The sequence below is a fragment of the Balaenoptera ricei genome, chromosome 1, assembly GCF_028023285.1.
Source record: "Balaenoptera ricei isolate mBalRic1 chromosome 1, mBalRic1.hap2, whole genome shotgun sequence".
Taxonomy (NCBI): Eukaryota; Metazoa; Chordata; class Mammalia; order Artiodactyla; family Balaenopteridae; genus Balaenoptera; species Balaenoptera ricei.
Genome location: NC_082639.1, coordinates 170,866,294 through 170,893,446, shown reverse-complemented (window position 1 = coordinate 170,893,446; position 27,153 = coordinate 170,866,294). Strand labels below are relative to the sequence as shown.

General features: G+C 43.3%; 1 protein-coding gene and 1 pseudogene across 1 annotated transcript in view; both read right to left on the bottom strand.

Moving 5' to 3' along the window:
- Window positions 1–11,714: 11,714 nt before the first annotated feature.
- Window positions 11,715–27,153, bottom strand: part of LOC132373035 (homeodomain-interacting protein kinase 3-like) — a 189,068-nt gene continuing 173,629 nt past the window's right edge. Inside the window, 2 exon segments of the mRNA XM_059935434.1 lie at window positions 11,715–11,950; window positions 14,626–14,630. Of these exon segments, the coding sequence (XP_059791417.1) occupies window positions 11,715–11,950; window positions 14,626–14,630 (241 nt within the window).
- LOC132355081 (small nucleolar RNA U3) lies at window positions 13,452–13,535 on the bottom strand (annotated as a pseudogene).

Here is a 27,153-nt window from a genome sequence, read left to right as displayed (position 1 = left end):
GGGACGGCTCGGAACCCTGCACCCTGGGCAACCAGTCTTTAAAATGAGCAGTTCTTTGTATTAATCGATATTTCATGATTAGATTAAAATAACTATTCCACAAGATCTAGCCCTTACCTAACATGGTTAGAAGTGCAGTGGAAAACTTAGCAGTAAAGACCCAAAAGCAGCTCTAGCTAAAATAAGAAAAATGAGGCCTGATCACATTCTTCATTTGAGACACAAGCCATCTGGGTCTGGGTTACTGGGGAACCCCCACTGCACGTTTCAACCTTACAGTTTGGGGAAGCCCAGCCCCAGCCACACCTAAATGTTCAGCGCCAGTCGGATTATAATACTTTCTAGGGAGCTAAACAGAGGGAGCCCAAGAGTGCTGGTTCATGGATCAACATCAGCCTGGAAAGTGGAAGGTTGTCCTGAAAGGGGTGCTGTGGGGCTTTGCACTTGACCCTGTCCTGTTCGACATTTATTATCAGTAACCTTCACATGAAGGCAACAGATCAACTGTGGGATGAGTGGGTCCAGAGCGGGGCATCTAGAATCCATTTCACAGGACTAGGCAGAGAAGCTTCAAGAAGACTCCTCAGGGTGCTTCTGCACATGGTCCTGAGCTGAGGGGTCGGCAGGGGGGCTCTGCACCAGGAACTCTGGTCTGAAGGGCTGGTGAGAGGCCTCTGCCCACGACCTCCTGTGAGCAAGTGAAACTAGACGAAGCACCAAGGAAAAGAAAAAAGGGGCTCTGAGAATCGTGGGGACCTTGGGAAGCTAGAAATAAGAGAAGTCAAAAGAACTGCTATACATAAAAGAAGAGGTGAAGCAAATGCTTACCTGACTCAAGGGTTTATCCTGTACGGGACTCTCTGTGCTTCATGGACTTGGGTGACTATTTCCTTTCCCATGTTAGCTGTGTGGCTGACAGGGTCTTGGTGCTCCGGCCGGGTGTCAGGCCTGTGCCTCTGAGGTTGGAGAGCCGTGTTCAGGACATTGATAGACCAGAGACCACCCAGCTTCACATAATATCAAACGGCGAAAGCTCTCCCAGAGATCTCCATCTCAATGCTAAGACCCAGCTCCACTCAACGACCAGCAAGCTAGAGTGCTGGACACCCTATGCCAAACCACTACCAAGACAGGAACACAACCCCACCCATTAGCAGAGAGGCTGCCTAAAATCATAATAAGGTCAAGACACCCCAAAACACACCACCAGACGTGGACCTGCCCACCAGAAAGACAAGATCCAGCCTCATCCACCAGAACACAGGCACTAGTCCCCTCCACCAGGAAGCCTACACAACCCACTGAACCAACCTTAGCCACCGGGGGCAGACACCAAAAACAACAGCAATGAACCTGCAGCCTGCAAAAAGGAGACCCCAAACACAGTAAGTTAAGCAAAATGAGAAGGCAGAGAAACACACAGCAGATGAAGCAACAAGGTAAAAACCCACCAGACCAAACAAATGAAGAGGAAATAGGCAGTGTACCTGAAAAAATTCAGAATGATGATAGTAAAGATGATCCAAAATCTTGGAAATAGAATGGAGAAAATACAAGAAATGTTTAACAAGGACCTAGGAGAACTAAAGAGCAAACAAACAATGATGAACAACACAAGAAATGAAATTAAAAATCTCTAGAAGGAACCAATAGCAGAATAACTGAGGCAGAAGAATAGATAAGTGACCTGGAAGATAAAATAGTGGAAATAACTACCGCAGAGCAGAAAAAAGAAAAAAAGAATGAAGAGAATTGAGGACAATCTCAGAGACCTCTGGGACAACATTAAACACACCAACATTCAAATTACAGTGGTCCCAGAAGAAGAAGAGAAAAAAGAAAGGGACTGAGAAAATATTTGAAGAGATTATAGCTGAAAACTTCCCTAATATGGGTAAGGAAATAGTCAATCAAGTCCAGGAAGCGCAGAGGGTCCCATACAAGATAAATCCAAGGAGAAACACGCCAAGACACATATTAATCAAACTATCAAAAATTAAATGCAAAGGAAAAATATTAAAAGCAGCAAGAGAAAAGCAACAAATAACATACGATGGAATCCCTGTAAGGTCAACAGCTGATCTTTCAACAGAAACTCTGCAAGCCAGAAGGGACTGGCAGGACATATTTAAAGTGATGAAAGCGAAAAACCTACAACCAAGATTACTCTACTCAGCAAGGATCTCATTCAGATTCGACGGAGAAATGAAAACTTTTACAGACAAGCAAAAGCTAAGAGAATTCAGCACCATGAAACCAGCTTTACAACAAATGCTAAAGGAACTTCTCTAGGCAGGAAACACAAGAGAAGGGAAAGACTTAAAATAACAAACCCAAAACAATTAAGAAAATGGTAATAAGAATATACATATCGATAACTACCTTAAAAGTAAATGGTTTAATGCTCCGATCAAAAGACAGACTGGCTGAATGGATACAAAAACAAGACCCGTACATATGCTGTCTACAAGAGACCCACTTCAGGCCTAGGGACACATACAGACTGAAAGTGAGGGTGTGGAAAAAGATATTCCATGCAAATGGAAATCAAAAGAAAGCTGGAGTAGCAATTCTCATATCAGACAAAATAGACTTTAAAAGAAAGACTATTACAAGAGACAAAGAAGGACACTACAAAACGATCAAGGGATCAATCTAAGAAGAAGATATAATAATTGTAAATATTTATGCACTCAACATAGGAGCTCCTCAATACATAAGGCAAATGCTAACAGCCATAAAAGGGGAAATTGACAGTAACACAATCATAGTAGGGGACTTTAACACCCCACTTTCACCAATGGACAGATCATCCAAAATGAAAATAAATGAGGAAACACAAGCTTTAAATGACACATTAAACAAGATGGACTTAACTGATATTTATCGGACATTCCATCCAAAAATAACAGAATACACTTTCTTCTCAAGTGCTCATGGAACATTCTCCAGGATAGATCATATCTTGGGTGACAAGTCAAGCCTTGGTAAATTTAAGAAAATTGAAATCATATCAAATATCTTTTCTGACCACAACACTATGAGATTAATATCAATTACAGGAAAAAAACCTGTAAAAAATACAAACACATGGAGGCTAAACAATACACTACTAACAAACCAAGCGATCACTGAAGAAATCGAAGAGGAAATCAAAAAATACCTAGAAACAAATGACAATGAAAACACGATGATCCAAAAACTATGGGATGGAGCAAAAGCAGTTCTAAGAGGGAAGTTTATAGCAATACAATCCTACCTCAAGAAACAAGAAACATCTCAAATAAACAACTTAACCTTACACCTAAAGCAATTAGAGAAAGAAGAACAAAAAACCCCCAAAGGTAGCAGAAGGAAAGAAATCATAAGGATCAGATGAGAAATAAATGAAAAAGAAATGAAGGAAACAATAGCAAAGATCAATAAAACTAAAAGCTGGTTCTTTGAGAAGATAAACAAAATTGATAAACCATTAGCCAGACTCATCAAGAAAAAAAGGGAGAAGACTCAAATCAATAGGATTAGAAATGAAAAAGGAGAATTAACAACTGACACTGCAGAAATACAAAGGATCATGAGAGATTACTACAAGCAACTCTATGCCAATAAAATGGACAACTTGGAAGAAATGGACAAATTCTTAGAAAAGCACACCCTTCCTAGACTGAACCAGGAAGAAATAGAAAACATAAATACACCAATCACAAGCACTGAAATTGAGACTGTGATTAAAAATCTTCCAACAAAAAAAAGCCCAGGACCAGATGGCTTCACAGGTGAATTCTATCAAACATTTAGAGAGGAGCTAACACCTATCTTTCTCAAACTCTTCCAAACTATAGCAGAAGGAGGAACACTCCCCAACTCGTTCTATGAGGCCACCATTACCCTGATACCAAAACCAGACAAAGATGCCACAAAAAAAGAAAACTACAGGCCAATATCACTGATGAACATAGATGCAAAAATCCTCAACAAAATACTAGCAAAGAGAATCCAACAGCACATTAAAAGGATCATACACCATGATCAAGTGAGGTTTATCCCAGGGATGCAAGGATTCTTCAATATACACAAAACAATCATTGTGATAAACCATATTAAAAAATTGAAGGAGAAAAACGATATGATCATCTCAATACATGCAAAAAAAGCCTTTGACAAAATTCGACACCCATTTATGATAAAAACCCTCCAGAAAGTAGGCATAGAGGGAACTTACCACAACATAATAAAGGCCATATATGACAAACCCACAGCCAACATTATTCTCAATGGTGAGAAACTGAAACCATATCCTCTAAGATCAGGAACAAGACAAGGTCATCCATCCACTCTCACCACTATTATTCAACATAGTTTTGGAAGTTTTAGCCACAGCAATCAGAGAAGAAAAAGAAATAAAAGTAATCCAAATCAGAAAAGAAGTAAAGCTGTCACTGTTTGCAGATAACATGATACTATATACAGAGAATCCTAAAGATGCTACCAGAAAACTACTAGAGCTAATCAATGAATTTGGTAAAGTAGCAGGATACAAAATTAATGCACAGAAATCTCTTGCATTCCTATACACTAATGATGAAAAATCTGAAAGAGAAATTAAGGAAACACTCCCATTTACCACTGCAACAAAAAGAATAAAATACCTAGGAATAAACCTACCTAAGGAGACAAAAGACCTGTATGCAGAGAACTATAAGAAACTGATGAAAGAAATTAAAGATGGTGCAAACAGATGGCGAGATATACCATGTTCCTGGATTGGAAGAATCAACATTGTGAAAATGACTATACTACCCAAGGCAATCTACAGATTCAATGCAATGCCTATCGAACTACCAGTCGGATTTTTCACAGAACTAGAAAAAAAAATTTCACAGTGTGTATGGAAAAACAAAAGACCCCGAAGAGCCAAAGCAATCTTGAGAAAAAAAACAGAGCTGGAGCAATCAGGCTCCTGGACTTCAGGCTATACTACAAAGCTACAGTAATCAAGACAGTATGGTACTGGCACAAAAACAGAAATATAGATCAATGGAACAGGATAGAAAGCCCAGAGATAAACCCACACACATATGGTCACGTTATTTTTGATAAAGGAGGCAAGCATATACAATGGAGAAAAGACAGCCTCTCAATAAGTGGTGCTGGGAAAACGGGACAGCTACATGTAAAAGAATGAAATTAGAACACTCCCTAACACCATACACAAAAATAAACTCAAAATGGATTAAAGACCTAAATGTAAGGCCAGACACTATCAAACTCTTAGAGGAAAACATAGGCAGAACACTCTATGACATAAATCACAGCAAGATCCTTTTTGACCCACCTCCTAGAGAAATGGAAATAAAAACAAAAATAAACAAATGGGACCTAATGAAACTTAAAAGCTTTTGCACAGCAAAGGAAACCATAAACAAGACGAAAAGACAACCCTCAGAATGGGAGAAAACATTTGCAAATGAAGCAACTGACAAAGGATTAATCTCCAAAATTTACAAGCCACTCATGCTGCTCAGTATCATAAAACAAACAACCCAACCCAAAAATGGGCAGAAGACCTAAATAGACATTTCTCCAAGGAAGATATACAGATTTCCAACAAACACATGAAAGGATGCTCAACATCATTAATCATTAGAGAAATGCAAATCAAAACTACAATGAGGGGCTTCCCTGGTGGCGCAGTGGTTGAGAATCTGCCTGCTAATGCAGGGCACACGGGTTCGGGCCCTGGTCTGGGAGGATCCCACATGCCGCAGAGCGGCTGGGCCCGTGAGCCACAAGTACTGAGCCTACGCGTCTGGAGCCTGTGCCCCGCAACGGGAGGGGCCGCCATAGTGAAAGGCCCACGCACCGCGATGAAGAGTGGCCCCTGCTTGCCGCAACTGGAGAAAGCCCTTGCACGGAAACGAAGACCCAACACAGCCATAAATAAAAAAAAAAAAAAAAAAAAAAACTACAATGAGGTATTACCTCACACTGGTCAGAATGGCCATCATCAAAAAATCTACAAACAGTAAATGCTGGAGAAGGTGTGGAGAAAAAGGAACCCTCTTGCACTGTTGGTGGGAATGTAAATTGATACAGCCACTATGGAGAACAGTATGGAGGTTCCTTAAAAAACTAAAAATAGAACTACCATACGACCCAGCAATCCCACTACTGGGCATATACCCTGAGAAAACCATAATTCAAAAAGGGTCATGTACCACATGTTCATTACAGCTCTATTTACAATAGCCAGGACATGGAAGCAACCTAAATGTCCATTGACAGATGAATGGATAAAGAAGATGTGGCACATATATACAGTGGAATATTACTCAGCCATAAAAGGAAATGAAATTGAGTTATTTGTCGTGAGGTGCATGGACCTAGAGTCTGTCATACAGAGTGAAGTAAGTCAGAAAGAGAGAAACAAATACTGTTTGCTAACACATATATATGGAATCTAAAAAAAAAAAGGTTCTGAAGAACCTAGGGGCAGGACAGGAATAAAGACGCAGACATAGAGAATGGACTTGAGGACATGGGGAGGGGGAAGGGTAAGCTGGGACGAAGTGAGGGAGTGGTATGGACATATGTACACTACCAAATGTAAAATAGCTAGTGGGAAGCAGCCGCATAGCACAAGGAGATCAGCTCGGTGCTTTGTGACCACCTAGAGGGGTGGGATAGGGAGGGTGGGAGGGAGACGCAAGAAGGAGGAGATATGGGGATATATGTATATGTATAGCTGATTCACTTTGTTATAACGCAGAAACTAACACACCATTGTAAAACAATATACTCCAATAAAGATGTTAAAAAAAAAAGAAGACTCTTCAAAGAACCAAAGGCTCAAGAGAGACTTCCCTGCTTGTCCAGTGGTTAAGACTCCACGTTTCCATTGCACGGGGCACGGGGTTGATCCCTGGTTGGGAAACTAAGATCCTGCATGCTGTGCGTCATGGCCAAAAAACAAAACAAAAGCAAAACAAAACAAAACAACCCCCCCAAAAAAACCCCCAAAGGCTCCAAGTGGGCAGAGGGCAGGATTTGGGTGGACGCAACCTTCCCCCACCCTCTCTTCTTCATATGGAGCTGCAGCAGTTGTTTCCCAGGGAGGGTTCTGGAGAGGAGTCAGGTAGAAGGTGTGTTCTGTGGTCAAGTACCTGTGGGAACCGGGCTGAGCGCATCAGCAGACTTTCCCAAACCCTGCAGTCATGAGCATCATAAGGGATGACGGTCTCCGTGAAATGAAGCAGGAGAGACTCAGAGAGAGGCATGGGACAGATGGGCTCATGGTGACTGAGAGATGAGTATGTACTATGGGATGGAATAGGTTCCACATATGGAACTAAGCATTGCAAGTAATGTGAAAAAGTCGGGCTTGCTCCACATTGGGTAACACCACTAGTGATAATCAATCCACATAATGTAAATGTAGGTTGAGTTCAGGATTTGATAGATTATAAGCCTTTTGAGGATAGGTATTTATTTCAATAGCTCTGGAGCTGGGCTTAGTTCTTAATAGACCACAGTAAATATATGTTGAAGTAAATTGAATTTTTGGATTGCTTTTGGAGCCAGCAGGAGGCAGAGATAAGTGCTACGGTCAGTAGGAATCAGTGTCCTATGAGGAATGTAAAAGGGAAGAGTGTTAAAACAATGGGGAGGCCTGCATCCTGGAGACATCTTTCTGGGTTCAGTAGCAGGAAAACAGGCAAAGGCTCAGACAGAGTGCCTGCAGGTTGGTTCCCACGGCAAACCTCCCTGGGCTCATTCTCCTCTGAATCACTGAAACATAGACGCAAAGGAGCAAAGACAGCTGGGTCTCCAGAGTCATATAGTGACTAACACTGAACTCCATCACCTTCTGTACCTGTAACAGTCGAGAAAACCTCGAGGGAAAAAAAAGCCAGGTCTTTCTTTGACTGTTGTTTATTGTCTTGGGAGAGTCTGGCTCATGGAAGCAGCTGTGGGGAGGAACATACAGGAAGTCACGTGCAGTGCCCTGGGTATTGCTCAGGTGTCTGAAGCCCATCATCAGCTTAGCCCTTGTGTGGTACTTCTGGCAGAAACAGGGCCTTCGTGGTTCCTGCTCTGCCCTCAACCCCTGGGAAGTTCTCCCACCTGGGGCTGTGGGGGGAAGGGAGCAGGTGGGAGCAGAGTAAGTGCTCAGGGAGAGTGACTTTAATGCCAAGCACTTCTACAAGTTGCCCTTTGTTCATGTCCAACTTTTGAGTGGTTGGTCAGTCTGGTCCCAAGAGGAGCAAGGGAGAGGGCAGGACTCTTCTGGGTAATGGATGGTAATGTGTTCAGTTTTGCTGTTGTATAGATGAAGGTGATTCCAGCTATGGTGTGATAGAGACCGGCTCCATTTTTGATGTTTGACTGCTGACGGCTTTCAAGCCTCATCAGGCTGCCTTCTCCTTCCTCCCACATCTGGGCAAGCCGATAAGAAAGTCTTCATGCTCCCTCACTCGACACCAGAGGAAAGTTCCAGCCACACAAAACCTGGCTTGTTTGTGAGCCCTCCCTAGTCCCATCCACTAACCACAATAAAAGCCCAAGCCAGTCACCCCTCTTCCCTCTCTCAAGCCATCTTTAGACCTGATTGGGAGCCTGCCCTGCTTTCCCCTGAAAGACTCATTCTGTGAGTAATAGATCTCTTCATGCCCTCTTGTGCATGTGTGGCATCATCAGTCTCAACATCCAAACCAAATTTTGGGTTGGGGGTTGGTCTGGCTCTCACGCCAGGGCAACCAAAACATATGGTAGCAGATGAACCCTGAATACAATAGAAGTCTATTTCGGGTTCATGTCCTAGTCCATTGCAGGAGTTCCTGGTCAGACAGGCTTCCATGAGCTCATTCAGAGACCCAGACTCCTTCTATCTTGTGGCTCCTCCCATCTTGTGGCTCCTCCACCTATTCCAGGTCTTTAGAATTCTCTCCATTCAGTCAACAGATGGGAGAAGAACAGGGAGAGTCACATGATAGGTTTTCGAAGGGGTCAGGCTTGGAACTGGTACACATCAATTCCCAACTTTCCTTTGCTTAGAACTCAGTCATAAAGCCACACCCACCCACATGGAACATTGGGAAATGTAGTCTAGGTGGGTTTTGGTGAATGTGTAGCAGTCCCCACCACAGATATGTTGGCTTTGAATATCAATTGGTCATTGAGGTGAAACATTTAAAAGGGAGTAAGATAGAGGGGTCGGAGGAGAAAGTTCTGGGCTAGAGCTATGCATTTATAAGTCTAATTTCTAGGCAATGAAAGGGAAAAGGGAAAGAAAAAGAAAAAGAGGATAATTCTATTCATAATTTCCTTTTTGTTTGATTTTCATCTTTGAGGATTGCCTCCTAAAACCTCACTAGCAGTGAGGGGTGTTGACAGGGGGAGAAAAAAAGCAGGAAGATGTGAAATGCCACCCCTTGAAATTAGAGCCAGCAGCTTGTCTACACACACACGCGCGTTCGCACACACACACACATATACACACATCACACACAATTTTTTTCTTTTTTTTTTTAAAATGATCTAGCCTCTCCAGTCTCCTGCCCTTCTAAGCCTCCAATGAGAAGAAAAAGGAAGTAGCAGGCTAATTGGAGAAAAGGGTGAAGGAATGGCAGACTTAGTAAAGGAGAGGGGAAATCAGTCTGCTATTTTAAGGCTTAGAATGTCTTTCCATAAGTCATTATGGTCTCCTTGCCAGTTAATCTCATTTCAAATGAAGTTGAAAGGTAATCTTATAGGTTTCATTTTCTCCACAAATAATTCATCAATTCAGATGAACTCAGAACCATGACATAGCATGTAGGAGGATTTCAAGGTCTGACAAGGTGATAATTACCAGGACTGTGCTGGAACTGACAGCTGTTATTGGAATGATCTACTTTTTATTGAAATTCTTTGTGTGATTAGAAAAAAAGATGCCTAAATCAAATTAATCTGCAGCAGTTGGCAGACCCATATTGCTCCAGTGCAGACCAACATAGCTGTGTGTGGATGTGTGTAGAGAGGGCAGAGTCTGTGCCTGATTTAGAACTTCACAGGCAGAAGACTCTCACGTCTAGCCAATGACAGGAGCTGTTCAGATATGCAGAGCCGAATGGTATGTTCAGTTCCAGAATCCTGGAGAAACCTGAGAAAGGGAATCAGACACATTTATCAGCCCAAGCCAGTTCCTTTGTAGTAGCTCCTGCCTTGCTCAGGCTGGCGATGTATTGCTGCATTAGCAGGTTACATCAATTCTACAATCTCCTCTCCCACTCCCCTGCCCCCAGATGGATGGCAGAAAGTGAAGATGGAACATAATTGTTTGTCTGGTGGACCAGAAGGAAAGATTATGTCTTCTGTAAGCACTAAATCATTGCTTTAATGTAAGTATACTTAAGCTGATGGAATATCTTCTTCAACCTTGAAATACACGTAAGCTTATGAAATAAACTCATAAGGTTCAAGATAACCATAACAGTGAATGTATAGATAGAGTGCATATATTAGAAGATCAGTACTTGCAAATTAATTATCTATTTATTCATTTGTATATCACTCACTCATGCATTTTTTCTATAAGAGTTTATAAAATATCTGCCATGTACAGCCCTGAATATATAAAGATGAATAAAATGTAGCTGATGCTCTCAGCCTTCAAGGAGCTCACACCTGTTTATTTCTCTACCCCTGTCTCCATCCATGCAGCCATCCATCCAACCATCCAACCATACATCCATCCATCCATCCATCCATCCATCCATCCGAGATGCCTACTGAGTCCTTAGTGGCTCTCAGAGATTCAACTGTGCCTCAAACCCCCAGCCCTCTGAAACTCTAAAAGCCCTTCCCAGCGTTTGTGTACTGGATGTTTGCTCCTCCTCCTTCTCTCTGTTTCTGTGCTTTTGGGCTGCCTGGAGAGTCCTTATTCCAATACTTTAGTGTGAACACAAAGCCTTGCCCCATCACTGGTTTCTGTCTCTCCAATTCATATGTCTTAATTATTTTGCGAGTTTAGTAATTTTATATAAGATGGGGGAAAAGCAAAGGGAAGAGTCATATCATGGAGCCTTTGACCTTTACACATTTCCTCTCCCTTTCTCTCACCCTTCTTGTGTTTCTTCTAAAGATGTAAAAATATATGAGACTTCCAACTCTCCCTGCCCCAACAGACACACACACACACACACACACACACACACACACACACACACACCCTACAGTCTCCCACTGAATAAATCATTCCCTGGGGGCTCAACTTTTACCCCAAGTCAGTTGGTCAAACACAGTTTTCCAAAGAAAACTTCCCAAAAGGAGTTCTAGAAAGGAAATGGATTCTTTCCCCCTCGACTATGTATTATTTATCTATGTATATTTTATCTTAAAACCCCAGTCTTAAGACAGGGCATGGAGAGCTGAATAAGTGATGGGAAATGATTGATAGGCAGATAGATAGGTAGGTAAGTAGTTTACCTTAAAACTAGGGTCAGCTTTCATGTACCTCAGAAAAAGAAAATGAAAAACTTCAACAATTACAGTTCGGTTTGCACCTCTATTTCTTAAGCTAATGTTTTTTAAGTAGGTGTCTTGGCCTGAGATCTTGTACTGCAAGGTACGAAAAAGCATTTAATCAAGTTTAAGCAATAAGGCATGTACTAAGTTATCTGTTGTTGTGTAACAAATTACTCCAAAACTTAGTTTCATGAAACAATAAGCATTCATTATCTCACAGTTTCTGAGGGCCAGGAGTCTGGGGGCAGCTGAGCTGAGTCGTGCTGGCTTAGGGTGTCTCTTGAAGTTGTAGTCCAGATGTTGGCCAGAGCTGTGGTCATGGGAAGACTTGACTGGGATGGAAGATCTGCTTTTGAAATGCTCCTCACATGGCTATTAGCAGCAAACCTCAGTTCCTCGTAACGTGGGTCCCTTCTCACAACGTGGTACGTGGCTTTGGAGTAATCTAGAGGACAAGGGGAAATCACAATGTATTTTATGACCAAGCCTCAGAGGTGGAGGGGAGTACGTGTGGGTGTGGCTAGTAGAGGTGAGGATCATCAAGGGCCATCTTGGAGGTGGCTTCCATAGGGCATGTACTTAAGGGCACCAGATTCAATTCCATGAACATCTGAGAGCAAGAAACTAGTGGAAGCAGAAATAGGAAGGTAGGAAGCTGTGGTCTCTTTCAACCCTGCTTCTTTCTAGTTCCTTTCCGTCTACAAGTGTTTGTGGCCTAATACGGTCACTGCAGGCTCCAACCCCACATACTTTTCAGTACAACATGAGCAACAACAATAATAATAACAATGTATGCTTTCTTAATATATTTTATAGTTATCGCTATTGCAATGGCTAACATTTCTTGAGCAGTTATAGTCTATGTTCAAGGTTAAGTGCATTGCATAAGATTACATTTAATTGCAAAGTCATATGCCTATTTTATAAATGAAGAGACTGAGAACAGTGATGTTGAAGGTTACCTGGCTAGAATTTCTGTGTCATTCATTTCGCTTCTTTTGAAGGCAAAGTCTCTCTGGTCACTGCCAGTTAGGTTACAGTACAGTTAGGTTACAGAACAGAGACTGTTCCTTTTGAGGCTGTGGGAACCACACACCAAACTAGATGGAAAAATTAAGCATGGCAGGAAAATTGATTCACATATCTGCTGGCATAAGCAATCGTTTTGTTATACTTAAGACTTTGCCTTAATTGCCACCATTAGTAAATAGGAATCTACTTGTGCAATGTGCAGACAGCAGCTAAAAGCATTAAAACTACTATGAAAGATTTTTTTCTCAGAATACCAGCAGTTTAAATGTATGCTATTATTTTTTCATATTAAATTTTGCCATCTCGTGGCTTGCCTTACAGCTACTGAAGAAGCAGGAGGTTTTTGAAAGGCTACACAAGTAAAAATCCCAGAGGAAGGAGTGGATGTGTATTCGAATATACATTCAGCTCCCTTTGCCAATAAATGAGAGGATAAGGAGCCAGAATTTCCCCCATAAAAAGTAGAGAAATAATTTATCTACCAAGTGCTACATCCCACTGTATTATATTTTTGTCTCATTCTATCTTTTTATATTTGTATTGTTTCTGGTGAATTCTTATTCACCAAGCCAGTGAATAGAGGAATGTGGATAAGTAGCATACATTTCCAAGACGGGAGTGTTCACTCATTCATTCAACAGAACACCTGTTGAGCTTTGGCATGTGAGGTGTCATGCCGGGCGATGGTGTATTCAGGATTCATTCATCATCCTCTGATTGTATTTACTGAGTGCTTTTTAGCTTCCTGAGACCTTGAGAGATGCTGTGAAAATTAAAAAAAAAGAAGAAAAGGGAGTAAGGTAAATGAGATAAGCTTCTTGTTCCTAAAAGACTTTGAAATAACATTGAGAAAACAAAATTAACATGAAACAAAACAAGAAAGTCCTTTTTTCCCCTAAATAATGGGACTTTATTGCTATGCATTCTCTGTGCTCCACATGTTCAGAGAAACTCCTCTGGTAACAAACTATAGAAATGATCCCTGAGAGTATAGTCTTAAGACAGTTATTAAGTGTGAATTTTTGTGGTACAATCTCTGAGAACACCAGGAGTTTATAGAAGGGGCTGAAGAGCCGAAGGGAGGGGCTGGGGAGGCTTCTTAGGGGAGGTGTCACGGGGGCAGGTGCCCCCATGTGAGGTGCCCTCACAGGGGGCTGCTAAGAGCCCTGGAGAGTGGGGTTGGGGGAGGGATAGTAAGGAAGAGAAGAAGGGGGTGCTCTGGAGAAAGTCCCCCCACTCTGACTTGGTTTCACCCTGGGTCAGACATTTTTCTGCCTTACATCTCACCCTCCCACACCCCTGAGAACGTCCAGAGCTAAATTGGATGTTGTGATGAACACTCAGGCTTGGACGAGGAGGGTTTAGAATCTCATGGGCCCTGAAACTGCAGCCCATGCCACCCCCTGGATTCTAAAGATGAGAGTTCGACCCAGAGGAGGAACCCAACTCCCGGAGCCTTTGGTCCTTCTCTGGTTCCAAACAGAAAGGCTGGGGCCATCGTGGAGAGAGCTCAGAGGAGAGTGACAAGGGGATTACGACATGAGTGCACAGCCTCAACAGACAGGTATTATTCAATCTGGAGAAAACGGAAGGATGAAATAAACATGATCCTTAAATACATCAAAGGTCTTACATAGCCAGAGGCCGGGGACTAGCACTGATTTCTCTGAAGGGCTATGGCAACTCCATCGGAAAGTTTGGGGTCAGTGCTGTTGGGCTACTGCCTACCCTGACATGACCAATGCCTCTGGACAGGCACCACCTATGAGGGGAACTCCAGGATTCGCCTCGGGTGGCCAGCTGCCCCAGTTTGCTCAGGACTTTCAGTCCTAAAACTGGGACTTTCCTGGGCAAACTGGGGCCAAGAGTACCTCCTCTTGGTACTTGCGTTTTGACTCAGCAGCTCACCTGGTCCAGGCTCAGGTGTGCTCCCCTCCAATACTGCCCACGGGGGGCCAGAACCCCCAAGATGACCCCCATGACCATCAGTTCCAGGGGCGAGTTGAGCTGAGATGGAGTTTACCCAAGACCACATGGTCTGGTTGCTCAGAGAATCCCGGGCACGGCAGGAACCTCGGTGCCACTTACCAGGCCTGGAGGTCACCATGAAGAACAAAAACAGGAGACTGAGTGAGTGAAAATAATAAATGGATCGATTCTTCCGTCCAGTTGTCCAGTTTTCCCAGTTGGGAAAACAAATGGGTGACAAAATGGGTGCGGCCACAACTTCCCTCTGTCTGAGGCTCACACAGTGAATTTATTTACAGTCTCTCTGCTTCTAAAAGATGTGTCAGGCACAATTTCTGACAGTTCATAAGACTAACTCTCTGCTGAGAGCATTTTTAAAAGGGCCGAATCTCTCTGGAATAATTTTAATTGTATCTCAGACAGCAATGATTTTTCAAAAAGGGAATGGTTTTAATTACACTTAAGCATTTCGACATGCTTGGCACCGTGCTAAGTACCTCACTGGGATTATTTTGCTAAACCCTCACCATAATCCTACAGGCAAGGTGCCATCACACTCCCCATCTTAGCAGGTGAGGAAACTGAGGTCAGGAAAGTGAGGTCATACGGTGGTAAGCTGGGCATCTGGCTGATGAGTTTGGCCCCAGAGCCCACGTTCTGCCCTGTGTTAGGTGCCTGGGTTAACCTGGCAGCTGATATGAGCTTTAGAGGCTGAATTTTATCTTGGTGTCCAGGAGACACCCACCACTCCTACTTGGCACAAGTAATCAAATGAATAACCAACACCTTTTATATTTAGCTGATTTCATCAGAAACTATCGAAATACCTAAAAATAGCCTCTTGTTGGTGATGCTGGTTCTCATTTTTGAAGGTAAGGACGTGGTGGCAGAGAAGCAAATCTACCATTCTATTTAAAGGATCATTACTCTGGTTTTGAATAATGTAAGACTATGCTGGGATGAGGGTTTACTAGTTTAAATGCTATTTTTCATGCATAAAATTGAAAGGAACTAAGCTTAGGCTGTCAGGGGAGATGAGAGAGAGACTCAGGCCTGAGCTGCTTTGCTTCAGGAAACTCACAGCTACATGCTCCTTGCTGGGACTTCAAGTTCCCAGACAGGATGGGGGAGAATAAATTTGACCTAATCAAGACCTTTATCTTGAAAATTTTAAGTGGTTTGACCCAAACCAGGCACCTCAGATCACATCCTGTCTTAGTCTGTTTAGGCTGTTATAACAAAGTACCATAGACTGAGTGTCTTATAAACAGCAGACACCTATTTCTTACCGTTCTGGAGGCTGGAAGTCTGAAATCAGGGTACCAGCAAGGCGGAGTCCCGGGGAGGGCCTTTTTCTGGGTTGCAGACTGCTGACTTGTTGTATCCTCACAGGGTGGAGAGCAGAGAGCCACAAGTTCTCTTGTGACTCTTAAAAGGACACTAATCCCATTCATGAGGGCCCCATCTTCATGACTTCATCTAACCCTAATTACCTCCCAGAGGCCCCACTGTCTAATAACATCACATTGAGGGACAGGGTTTCAACATATAAAATTGAGGGGACACAAACATTCAGTCCATAACATCCCCATCAATGTAATTTAACAACTGGATTTCCTAAACCAAACTAGATTGGAAGCATCTGAGCTGTATGATGTGGATTCCAGCTGTCAAGCTGTTAATTCCCAGTTCAGAGTGGCTGAGTTATCTCATGGGGCCCTTTGTGAGCATTAAAAAAAAGCCACCCCCTCTGGGTGGATGCAGCTCCAGGCAGGCTGAGTTTCGGTCCCATTTCATCTCACTTGCCTCCTCAACGCTGCACCCCTCAAGGGCCTATGCGGTGGCTCCAGTCTCTGGGAAAACCTCGAAGCCTTTAGGTTCAGCACCTCTATGGGCCAGGTTTTCCACAGGGTCCAAGGATATAAGAACGAGTAAGACATAGTGCTCGCTCTCAATGGCCATACAAGATTCTCACTCTGCTGAGGGAAGCACATGAAGCAGGGCAGCTGTGAGCAAGACGTGGCCTGGGAGTAGGGGAGCGGAAGGGTGGGAGGGGTGGGACTAAGGAGGGCTCTCTGGAGGAAGGGGCACTGGACCGGAAGTGCACACCTGGCTCCTCGTATTCAGAAGCATCTGGAGCTCCACACAGTTAAGTGTGGTTAAGAGCTTAGGGTCTGCAGTCGACTGGAACTGAGGGTGAATCTTGGCTCTGCCACTTACTAACTACACAACTTGGGCGAGTTATTTGTCCTTTACAAATCTTGGTTTCCTTATCTGTAAAATGGGAAAACAATAATACCTACTTTTATAGGGGTGTTGTGAGGATTAAATAAAATAATGGATGAGAAGCCCTTTGTGTCATGATGCTCAGTTGAGGGCATTATTATTATTATTATTATTGCCATAGGGAGTTTTGCCCAAGGGCCCCATCTGATGCTTACACTGATGTAATCAGGAGGGAAAGGGCTGCGAGGGCAGCGGAGGGGTCAGTCCCACGTGTGGACTGCCAGGGCTGTGATTGCAGGAGGGTCATAGTCACCAGAGCCCTCTGGAGCACCTGAGCCCCTCCCCATTCCTGGGGCCTGGGAATACCTTCAACACAGGACAAAACCTTCCGTTGTGCAATCAGTTGAGCTTTAACCAGTAGACCATCCCAGAGGAGGAGATTTCAGAGAAGAAAATTCACTTCTAACTTCTTTTCTCAGAGCAGTTTCTGTGATAGAAGGTGGAGAGACGGTGAAAGGGTGATGAGAAAGGAAGTTGGGGACAGAGAATCAAAATTCAGGGGAATTTTGGATTTGTTCAGGTGAAAGCTTGGTGTGCAGCATGCTCGAGAGAAAACCAGACCAGAGCAGATGGCAAGGCCACTCTCTGGGTGGTTGGATGGGTCTGTCCTTCCAGATGCCAGTTGGGTCTGGTCCGAAGGCCCCACAGACTCACCAAGGAGCCAGCTCAGGTGGGGCTGGGGGTCCAGAATCCCTAGAAGGCCCCCTTGCTTGTCTTGCTCCCTCTCTTGCTCAGACTCATTTTCTTATTTTTCCAAATCTGGAGCCACAGGATGTGGGGACACACTGGGTCTGCCATTGGGCTATCCAGCCAAGGATTCTGTTGCCAACAGAAGCCTGAAGGATATGGTACCAAAGAGGTGGGCAGAGGGGTGAGTCTTCCCTGGTGGCAGCCTTGAACTTCAATTTATCTAATCCCTTTGATATTTTCTTCCAGCGTATCCTCCTCTTGAGGTAAAGCATTTCCCTGAATGACTGGCATTGCTTTCTTTCAATGGACTCTGGGAAAATGACTCAAGAATTGCAGCTGAACCAAGGAGACTTCATTTCTAGGGTGGCACTGTCCCGGCAAAGATGTTAGTCCTGGCCATGTCACCATCTTGTCCATTCCAGCCCTGACCTTCCGGTCTCCTGATCTCACATGTCCTTAAGTTATGCTTCAATACCTCATTTTGTTTGGAGCTGATTGTTTTCTGTCCTCTGAGATTAAGTGGCATTATATAACTTACCCTTTGCAGGTGAGCAGGAAATATCATTTTACCGGAAGGGCCGACCTGTATCAAAATAGTGACGTCCAAAATGTAGAAGTGGTGGTTAAAAATAAGCCATGCTCATTAGATGTCTCCCTGCCCTACATAGCTGCCCAAAAACTCACATCTTGTTCTGCCCAAGTGTAAATAGTCTCCCTATTTAGAAATGGCACAGTGGGAGGTAAATGAATTGGCTAGGAGAGACCAGTCATAACTCATCACACTGAAAAGCTTAAAAGCTCTTTATGGAAAAATTCTCATGCCTGTCAGTTGTTGAAAGCCAGGCTCTGTGCTAGGAGCTTTACATACATTATCTTATTTAATCCTCCCACCAACTCTGCAAGGTTCTTCTTATGTTATTTAACAGATGAGGAAGGGAGGCTCAGCAAAGTTAAGCAGCTTATTTAGGGTCATGCAGATCATGATAGGGAAACCAGGAGTCAGACAGCGATCACTCTTGTCCTAAGCCCATGTTATTTTCACTAGACCCCACTGCTAATGACTGGCCAGAGGATGAGGTTATCAGGTGCATTTGAAGACCTTGTCCTTCATTACTATTTTTAATCAATTAATTTATTTTTGGCTGCATTGAGTCTTCATTGCTGTGCGCGGGGGCTTCTCTTCGTTGCGGTGTGTGGGCTTCAGTAGTTGTGGCTCGTGGGCTCTAGAGCGCAGGCTCAGTAGTTGTGGTGCACAGGCTTAGTTGCTCCGCGGCATGTGGGATCTTCCCGGACCAGGGCTCGAACCTGTGTCCCCTGCATCGGCAGGCAGATTCTTAACCACTGCACCACCAGGGAAGTCCCTGTCCTTCATTATAGTCAGGAAATTCTTGGCCTGATACTTGGCCGAAAGGTGCTCTACAGTGAGGCTGCTTATGAAGGATAAAGCCTGAAATTAAATTCCCTCTCATTGTGGTTGAGTCCATTCCTGGCTTCCCTGAACCCCGGGCCCTTGGCCTGGTTCTTGTTCTGTAAATGATGGTCTACATGACAGTGACACCGTTGGTATCCTGCTTGCCTCTGTGCACTGGCCTTTCGTGGATTTTCTGATAATAATGGCTGTTAAGATTTTGAAGCATTCCAATAAATAGTGCCTCCAATCCTGTCCAGATTCTGAATCAGAAATAAGGCAAAGAGGACTTCCCTGGTGGTGCAGTGGTTAAGAATCTGACTGCCAATGCAGGGCACACGGGTTCGATCCCTGATCTGGGAAGATCCCACATGCCATCGAGCAACTAAACCCGTGTGCCACAACTACTGAGCCTGTGCTCTAGAGCCCACAAGACACAACTACTGAGCCTGTATGCCACAACTGCTGAAGCCCGTGCGCCTAGAACTGGTGCTCCGCAACAAGAGAAGCCACCGCAATGAGAAGTCCGTGCACCGCAAGGAAGAGTGGACCCACTCGCTGCAACTAGAGAAGCCCCGCATGCAGCAACGAAGACCCAATGCAGCCAAAAATAAATAAAAAAAAAAAAGAAAGAAGGCAAAGCGTAAGGTAGACGTAGGCCAGATATCATCTTAGCTGTGGATAAAGGCTAGATTGGAGAACATAGTTTAGTGAGAGCAAAATGGGTGTCTGTTGCAGGATGGTGGGAAGCAACATCTGAGCTGGAGATTAGTTTGCAGGAGGTCTATTAGGGAGTTCTTTCGGGATCTACAACCATAGGCGGAAGTGGAAAGAAATCACGGTGGGCAGAGAAAAGCAGCAATGATGCGGTCTTATCAGAGGCCTCAGCCAACTCCTTGGAGCATGCTGGGTCTTTATACTTTTATATAGGCCGGTCACAGGGTTCAGGCTGCCTCTGGCAAAGGGCATGACTTTGGAAGACAGCAATATTCAGTCAAGGACAATGCCCAGAGAGGGCTATTGGTTGAGGGCTGTCAGCCAGCAGCACCCACAACAGAGAGGGTAACAGTCATTTGGTCCTCACAGTAAATCCTGGCAGCTCATGAGAGTGTCCACTGTATGAATCTACTTCTTCATTTAGTTTCTGGAAGCAGCTTCTCCAGGATGCTGGCAGGCCTCTTTTCCTGGCACAGACATACAAGAAAAGTGTTAGTGGGACAAACTATAGCTCCCATCACAGGAGCTGGTCTTGAGGCCACAACTGATGTTCAGCCTCCCACATCCTCAGAAAACACCTCTGCTGGTCTAAGTGGGTGGCCAGGTGGTGAGACTAAGACTCTCATCCCTGATGACGTTAGTCCCTGGGCGTCATGCCTTCCTCAGGTTATGGTTGCTGAAGTTGTCGATTTAACATTAAAATTGGTTAAGGGGATGCCAAGAGATGCAAAACAGATGACCTGGGGCACCAGAGTCCTCTGTACCCCTACGTGTACAGCAACCCTGCCTCCTACTGGTCAGGGTCAGTTTCTCCTGCCAAGACGGTAACTCTACTTCTTATCAAGTTCCCTGGCACAGCAAAACCCAACTGTCCTGGCAGTAGCCATTACTTATAGTTCAGCAGTTCTTTTGCTACATTCTCTAGTGGGAATGGACCCCCCCGACACACCCCGAACTTGGACTTCTAAACCTGAAAAGCCCAGAGTGGAGGAGATGGGAAACACAAAGTCTCCAGTGGGTCACTGGCAGTGACAGTAACTGGAGACATGCCACTACAGCTTCCTACTACTGAACTCCGGATCTAGCAGAGCTGGGGCTGGGAAGAGCAAATCAAGGTGGATCAGGGTTGCATAGGCTTCTTCGTCCTCTCTACCCCCACCTCCTTCCTTGAGACCCCACTCCCATTCTCCTACAGGGACCGTCTGTCTCTGGAGGAACAAGAGAGAGTTTGTACTCTTTTGGGCTAGTTCATTCCTAAGAGGAAAGAGAAGCAATTGAGCCAGGCATGGTCATTTTGCTCTTGCCACATTGATCACTGTGGTATTCCTCTCCACCCTGATTGATGGGGTGGAGATGTGCCAGCAATGTTATGTTAATGGAGCTCCCTCCACATGGAAGGAAACATCGAGGATTGTAAAGAAGCACTTCCCTCATCAAAAGTGCTTGTTTATTGAGCACTTACTCTATGCCAAACCCCATGCTAAGTACTTTTCTTCAGTTATCTTCACAACAATCCTTTGAGGTGGGAACTATTTTTGCCTCCAGTTTATGCATGATATAGTGAAGCACAGAGAAATAAAGAAATAGGCCAAGAATCAACCCCAGTTCCAAGTCAGTTCCAAGTCAGTCAGTTCCAAGTCCCAGGCTTGAACCACTATTCCTGTAGCTCTCAAACTGGTAAACATAAGAATCACCTGGGGTTGTTTGTTAAAACTCAGATCCTGGACTCACCCTCAAAGATCCTGATGGGCGGGACTTTCCTGGTGGTCCAGTGGTTAAGACTCCATGCTCCCAATGCAGGGGGCCTAGGTTAGATCCCTGGTCAGGGAACTAGATCCCGCATGCTGCAACTAAAAGATCCTGCATGTCACAACTAAAGATCCCGTGTGCCGCAACTGAGACCAAGCACAGCCAAAAAAGCCTGCTGGGCTTGAGGCAAGAGCCAGGAATAAGAATTTTTAACAAGGTCCCATCTACTCCCTGTGGAGGAGAATATGACTTAGGTGATTTGAGACCCACCTTTGAGAAATATTTCATGATGGTATATACTTCCTTCTCATTTGTAGGCCCAATGCATGAAAATAAATGTGTTACTATCAACTGAGCACATTTTCTGTTCCCCCTGCTGGAGGGAGGGTTAGAGGATAAGGAAGTTCATCTTGCTTTTGTGGAACATAAGTAACCAAAGATAATAGAGCTCACCACTGACTAAAGGGCTAAACCATGGGGCTCAGACTGCAAAAGCAATAAGAGTTTAAAAATGGAACCTCCACTGTCAGTTCGGCCTGAGGGGTTAGCAAAGGATTTAGATAAACTGGGGTGGTGGAGAGGAGTCAGTCTGGGAGTAAGAGAGTGAGGAGCAGCCTGGAGAAAGCATCTAAAGGAAAGAGTTTAGACATTGGGAGCTGTAGGAAAAGATGCTACATGGGAAGGAGTAGAAGCAATGGAAGCATCAGATTGTGGTGGCAGTAAGCAGGTGAACAGCAGCACAGAGAATGTCAGTTGCCTCCTAGTGAAGGACTCAAGCCCCCGGATCCTGAATGCATGCACACATCACAAATGATCCACAGAAAGCCTGAGGAACCATGAACCTGAGACAAGGTTTATGGATCAGCAACATCAAATGGGTGTTTCAACAGCATTTATTGTCTGTTGGCATCATGTCAGTGCTTCAGATGCAGAGAGGAATAAAACCCAGTCCCTACCCTCCGTAAGACATCACCAAAGTGTCCAGTGTTAGGGAAGAGAGCTTAAATTTATTCATTTCTTCTGTAGGGGAGGAAAAATAATTTTATTCCAGTCTTCAAAGTTCTAGCTGGGGCCCCTATAACAAAAGACAGATTAACAAGAGAAAAACAAACAGAAATTTATTAACATTGTTAAAAAAAAACAAGAAAGGAAAAAAAGAAACAACAGCCCTAAAATGGAGTCACCTGTGCTAAGTCCCAGGTCAGCAAACCAAGACTTAATATCTAACCTAATTGCAGTTTCAGCCTCTCCCAGGAATGTGAATTTTAACCAGTCAATCTTGAATTACCTGGTTAGCACTAATGAGGTAATCCCCCTGATAGCCCCTTGCCATCCCCCATAGGAAGGTAACCTTGACTAAAACAATGCACTCTTTGATAGAAACTTCCTTTTTCTGTCCCCTTCTATAAAAACCTTCCATCTTGTACAGCTCCTTGGAGCTGCATTCTATTTGCTAGTTAGGATGCTGTCCAATTGATAAATCACTGAATAAAGCCAATTAGGTCTTTAAATTTACTCTGTTGAATTTTGTTTTTTTAACAGATTTGGTGGCAGCAGTGGGATTGAAGGAGATTTCTGATGGCTTTGGGGACAATGAGAAATGCAGGTGTGGTACACGTTGAACTCTTTGAGTTTTCTGTCTTTCTCGCTGTTTCTGAGGACCATGGGTAAGTTCCTCTTGGTTCTGAGCTAGGCTCTTTTTGAGTCAAGTTCCTGATCTAACTGGCTTTCCAATGTTCCCCATTTGACTGGAAGACCAAGCTCTTGGTTCTGTCCCCAGATTCCATGCTGGGAGCTGCTGGCAGTTTAGTCTGCAGCTCCCCATTTGTTTGGAATTCTTCCCCACATTCCACAGTGGGAACTACTGGTGGCAATCACAATTACCCACTGGTTGGGATTCTCTATATTTCATGATGGATTCTCCGCAGTCTCTATTCTTTGGGGTCTGCTGGTTTCCCAAATCCCCAGATTTCACATTGGGAACTGTTGGTGGTTACTGGCCAGAGTTGAACTGAGTCTGACTTAAAAAATGGACTGGGTCCAGAGTCAAAGTGGGTCTGACTTAAAAATTCAACTGAGTTCAGCTGTACTGGGTCCAATGGGTTTTGGGTAGGTAAAGGCTATTTCCAGTGGGAATCTTGGAAGCCAAAAAGCTACAAAAATTGGTGAGCCTGGGTCGAGCATTGAAAAGCTGTTAGAGTGCTTGCCACCTCCCAAAGACTCTCACGTTAGGATAAGTTGGTCATGGAAAATGAGTTAAATTGACACTAGGTCACTCACAAACCTTAAGAAAATTTCCGTGCAATGAGATGCACTGTGAAACATCACACTATTACCAACCCAGAAGCACATCCCTTTTAGGTATTAGTTTGGCTCTAAGAGACTCAAAGTCTTAGCTAAACAAACAAACAAACAAACAAATAAATAAGTGGGACTTTTAAATTCCAAAGAGTTGAGCACAGCACATTTGGCACACTTGCCTATTTTATGTCTAAGAACTATGGTCCTGGAAGTTATAAATATCTACAAAAATGGTAAAATCTTACTGAAAAAAAACCTAGAATTATAATGGCTATTATGGGGAACATTCTAATTAGACAAGATCATTTATTTAAGAAGTGCACTTGAAAGCAGGTTTTTCCCAAATCAAACAGAATAGGATAGCTATTTTAGAATTTTTTTTTTTTTAATGACAATGTAGATTGATTGATTGATTTTTGGCTGTGTTGAGTCTTCGTTTCTGTGCAAGGGCTTTCTCCAGTTGCGGCGAGCGGGGGCCACTCTTCATCGCGGTGCGTGGGCCTCTCAGTGTCGCGGCCTCTCTTGTTGCGGAGCACAGGCTCTAGACGCGCAGGCTCAGTAGTTGTGGCTCACAGGCCTAGTTGCTCCGCGGCATGTGGGATCTTCCCAGACCAGGGCTCGAACCCGTGTCCCCTGCATTGGCAGGCAGATTCTTAACCACTGCGCCACCAGGGAAGCCCAGGATAGCTATTTTAATTCACATGCAGAAAATTCCAAAAGTCTTAAAATGACAAAATAGTTTCATTGAAAGATTCATTATAAAAGGCTAATGAAAGATTAGACACACGAGGACACAAAAGTATCTAAAACAAAAGACAATAAGATTCTCATAGCTCCTGCTCCCCTCTATCCTCCTTTATTTTAATACTCATTCTAGTAATCCTGCCTGAATTGTCTTTCCACTCTAAAGAGACCATATACATAGACTGTACATACATACATACATACATACATACATAGACTGTATACAATAGTCCATCAAGTTAGTGGCCTTACAGACACCTCCATATCACCCTCAAAGTTGGGCCCCTGAATGGGCTCCTCCCAGAACTGATGGGACTCTGAGAGATTTTCTGGTAAGCTGCTATGCTATTTCTTTAATTAGACAAGGGGAAACTAAATTAAAATTAATGAAAAACTTTGCCAAATTCTGGTAGATACCAGAGCTACTCTCTACTTTACAGTGTACAGATGGGATCCTGGGAAAACTGACAAAAGTCAGTTCTCCTGGATCTCTGTCTGTAGTACCCAGTAGAGAGAGGAAAATAAAATAGCTTTTGAACCCTCTTTGGGGATGCTTCTTGAGTCCAAGGGGTTGTTCAATACTGACAGAAATATTTACTGTTTGTCCCACCTGAAAACTGACAAGACATTTGAATGAAAGGATTTTTTTTCAAAGTAGCTCTGTGGTCAGAAATTGGCCAAATGGAAAGCTGATATTCAGAACCTGATAGAAACTTTTCTTAGGCCTTCTCCCCTATGCTAAAATAAAACTGTGTACCCAGAGGGAGAGAAAAGCCTTCTAAAGACTTTATGGAAGGATTTACGAAAACATTCCAAAGACAGAAGCTCTAAATCCAGAACATAAGTGTTTTGATTTCCATCTTAGGTGGAAATCTTCTCTCTGATATAAAGAAGCAATTTGAAGATACCGTGGTGGGATGGGTGGCTCAACTCATGAAGGCATTTAAGTTGCAACCTAATTCTTTGAGGAATTAAAAGCAACTGTCCTTATCCTACAAATCTTTGCAAAACCAGAAATGCAGCTCTAAAAACTGTCAAAGTCTACCTCTCCTTTTTAACATTTAATCTGGCCTATTCATCTCAAAAGACTTGTTGGTATTGTAAAAATTCTGGCCTTAGGAAAAAAGCCCTTCTTAAAGGAACTTGTATTCTTTTCCTGTGTTTTTGAGATGTAAATGTTCTACTTGATTCCTCCAGGAACTCTTATCTAGCTCATCTCTTCGACTTCAGAGAGGTAATTCTTATCAGAAGAAAAACAAAAGGGGGAAAGGTTATTTTGAAACTTAGCTGAATGAAAAATCTGTCTTCCCCCAATAGTAATAAGCTTTAGCCCTCTGAGCAGGTAACTTTATATTATTACATCTTCCAGAAACATAAATTTATAACTAGTGAGTTTTGTATTATTGTACCTAATTCATAGCTAAAATTCTAAAACAGAAGCTATAAGTTCTCTGCTTGCTTCTCTATGTATGTTTATGTGTCTATGTATATGAGTTGCAGATGTGTGGTATTTTCTTTTTTTTTAAAATTAATTAATTAATTAATTTATTTTTGGCTGTGTTGGGTCTTCGTTTCTGTGCGAGGGCTTTCTCTAGTTGCGGCAAGCGGGGGCCACTCTTCATCGCGGTGCGTGGGCCTCTCACTATCGCGGCCTCTCTTGTTGCGGAGCACAGGCTCCGGATGCGCAGGCTCAGTAGTTGTGGCTCACGGACCCAGTTGCTCGGCGGCATGTGGGATCTTCCCAGACCAGGGCTCAAACCCGTGTCCCCTGCATTGGCAGGCGGATTCTCAACCACTGCACCACCAGGGAAGCCCCATGTGTGGTATTTTCTACCTCTAGATGGTATTACTAAAATTAATTTGTAAAAGAGCTCTATTTAATTGGCATAAGGAAAATTAAGTGCTTATATGAATTAAGGTTTTTTTAAAGCTCTCAGAAATGTAATAGAAACTAACCCAAATGTTTTTCAATTTCATGTGATCTGGGAAGATATTTGGTATTAAAGTTAGTGTAACTTCGTTTTTTAAAATTAAAACAGGTTTGTCATTAGAGTTATCAGCATTAAATATAATACTTCATTCTACCTGTGTACAAAAGGTCAAATAAGTTCATGTCATATCTTACAAAATTTGTCAGCAAGAATAACAGCTTGGGATGATGTCGGATTTTGTCTAATGTCTCAAAAAGTTTTTGTGGGTAGTCTAAACAAAATTTTTGGGAGCGAGTGGATTAAATAGATGAAAGTGGAACAGAAGTTTATAATTAACTTTTCAACAATGGTGAGGTTTTATAAACTATGTCTGTTTAAAAGTAATTTCTTGGGGGAATCAGGCTCCCTGACTTCAGACTATATTACAAAGCTACAGTAATCAAGACAGTTTGGTACTGGCACAAAAACAGAAATATAGATCAATGGAACAGGATAGAAAGCCCAGAGATAAACCCACGCACATATGGTCACCTTATCTTTGATAAAGGAGGCAAGCATATACAGTGGAGAAAAGACAGCCTCTTCAATAAGTGGTGCTGGGAAAATTGGACAGATACATGTAAAAGTATGAAATTAGAACACTCCCTGACACCATGCACAAAAATAAACTCAAAATGGATTAAAGACCTAAGTGTAAGACCAGACACTATCAAACTCTTAGAGGAAAACATAGGCAGAACACTCTATGACATACATCACAGCAAGATTCTTTTTGACCCAGCTCCCAGAGAAATGGAAATAAGAACACAAATAAACAAATGG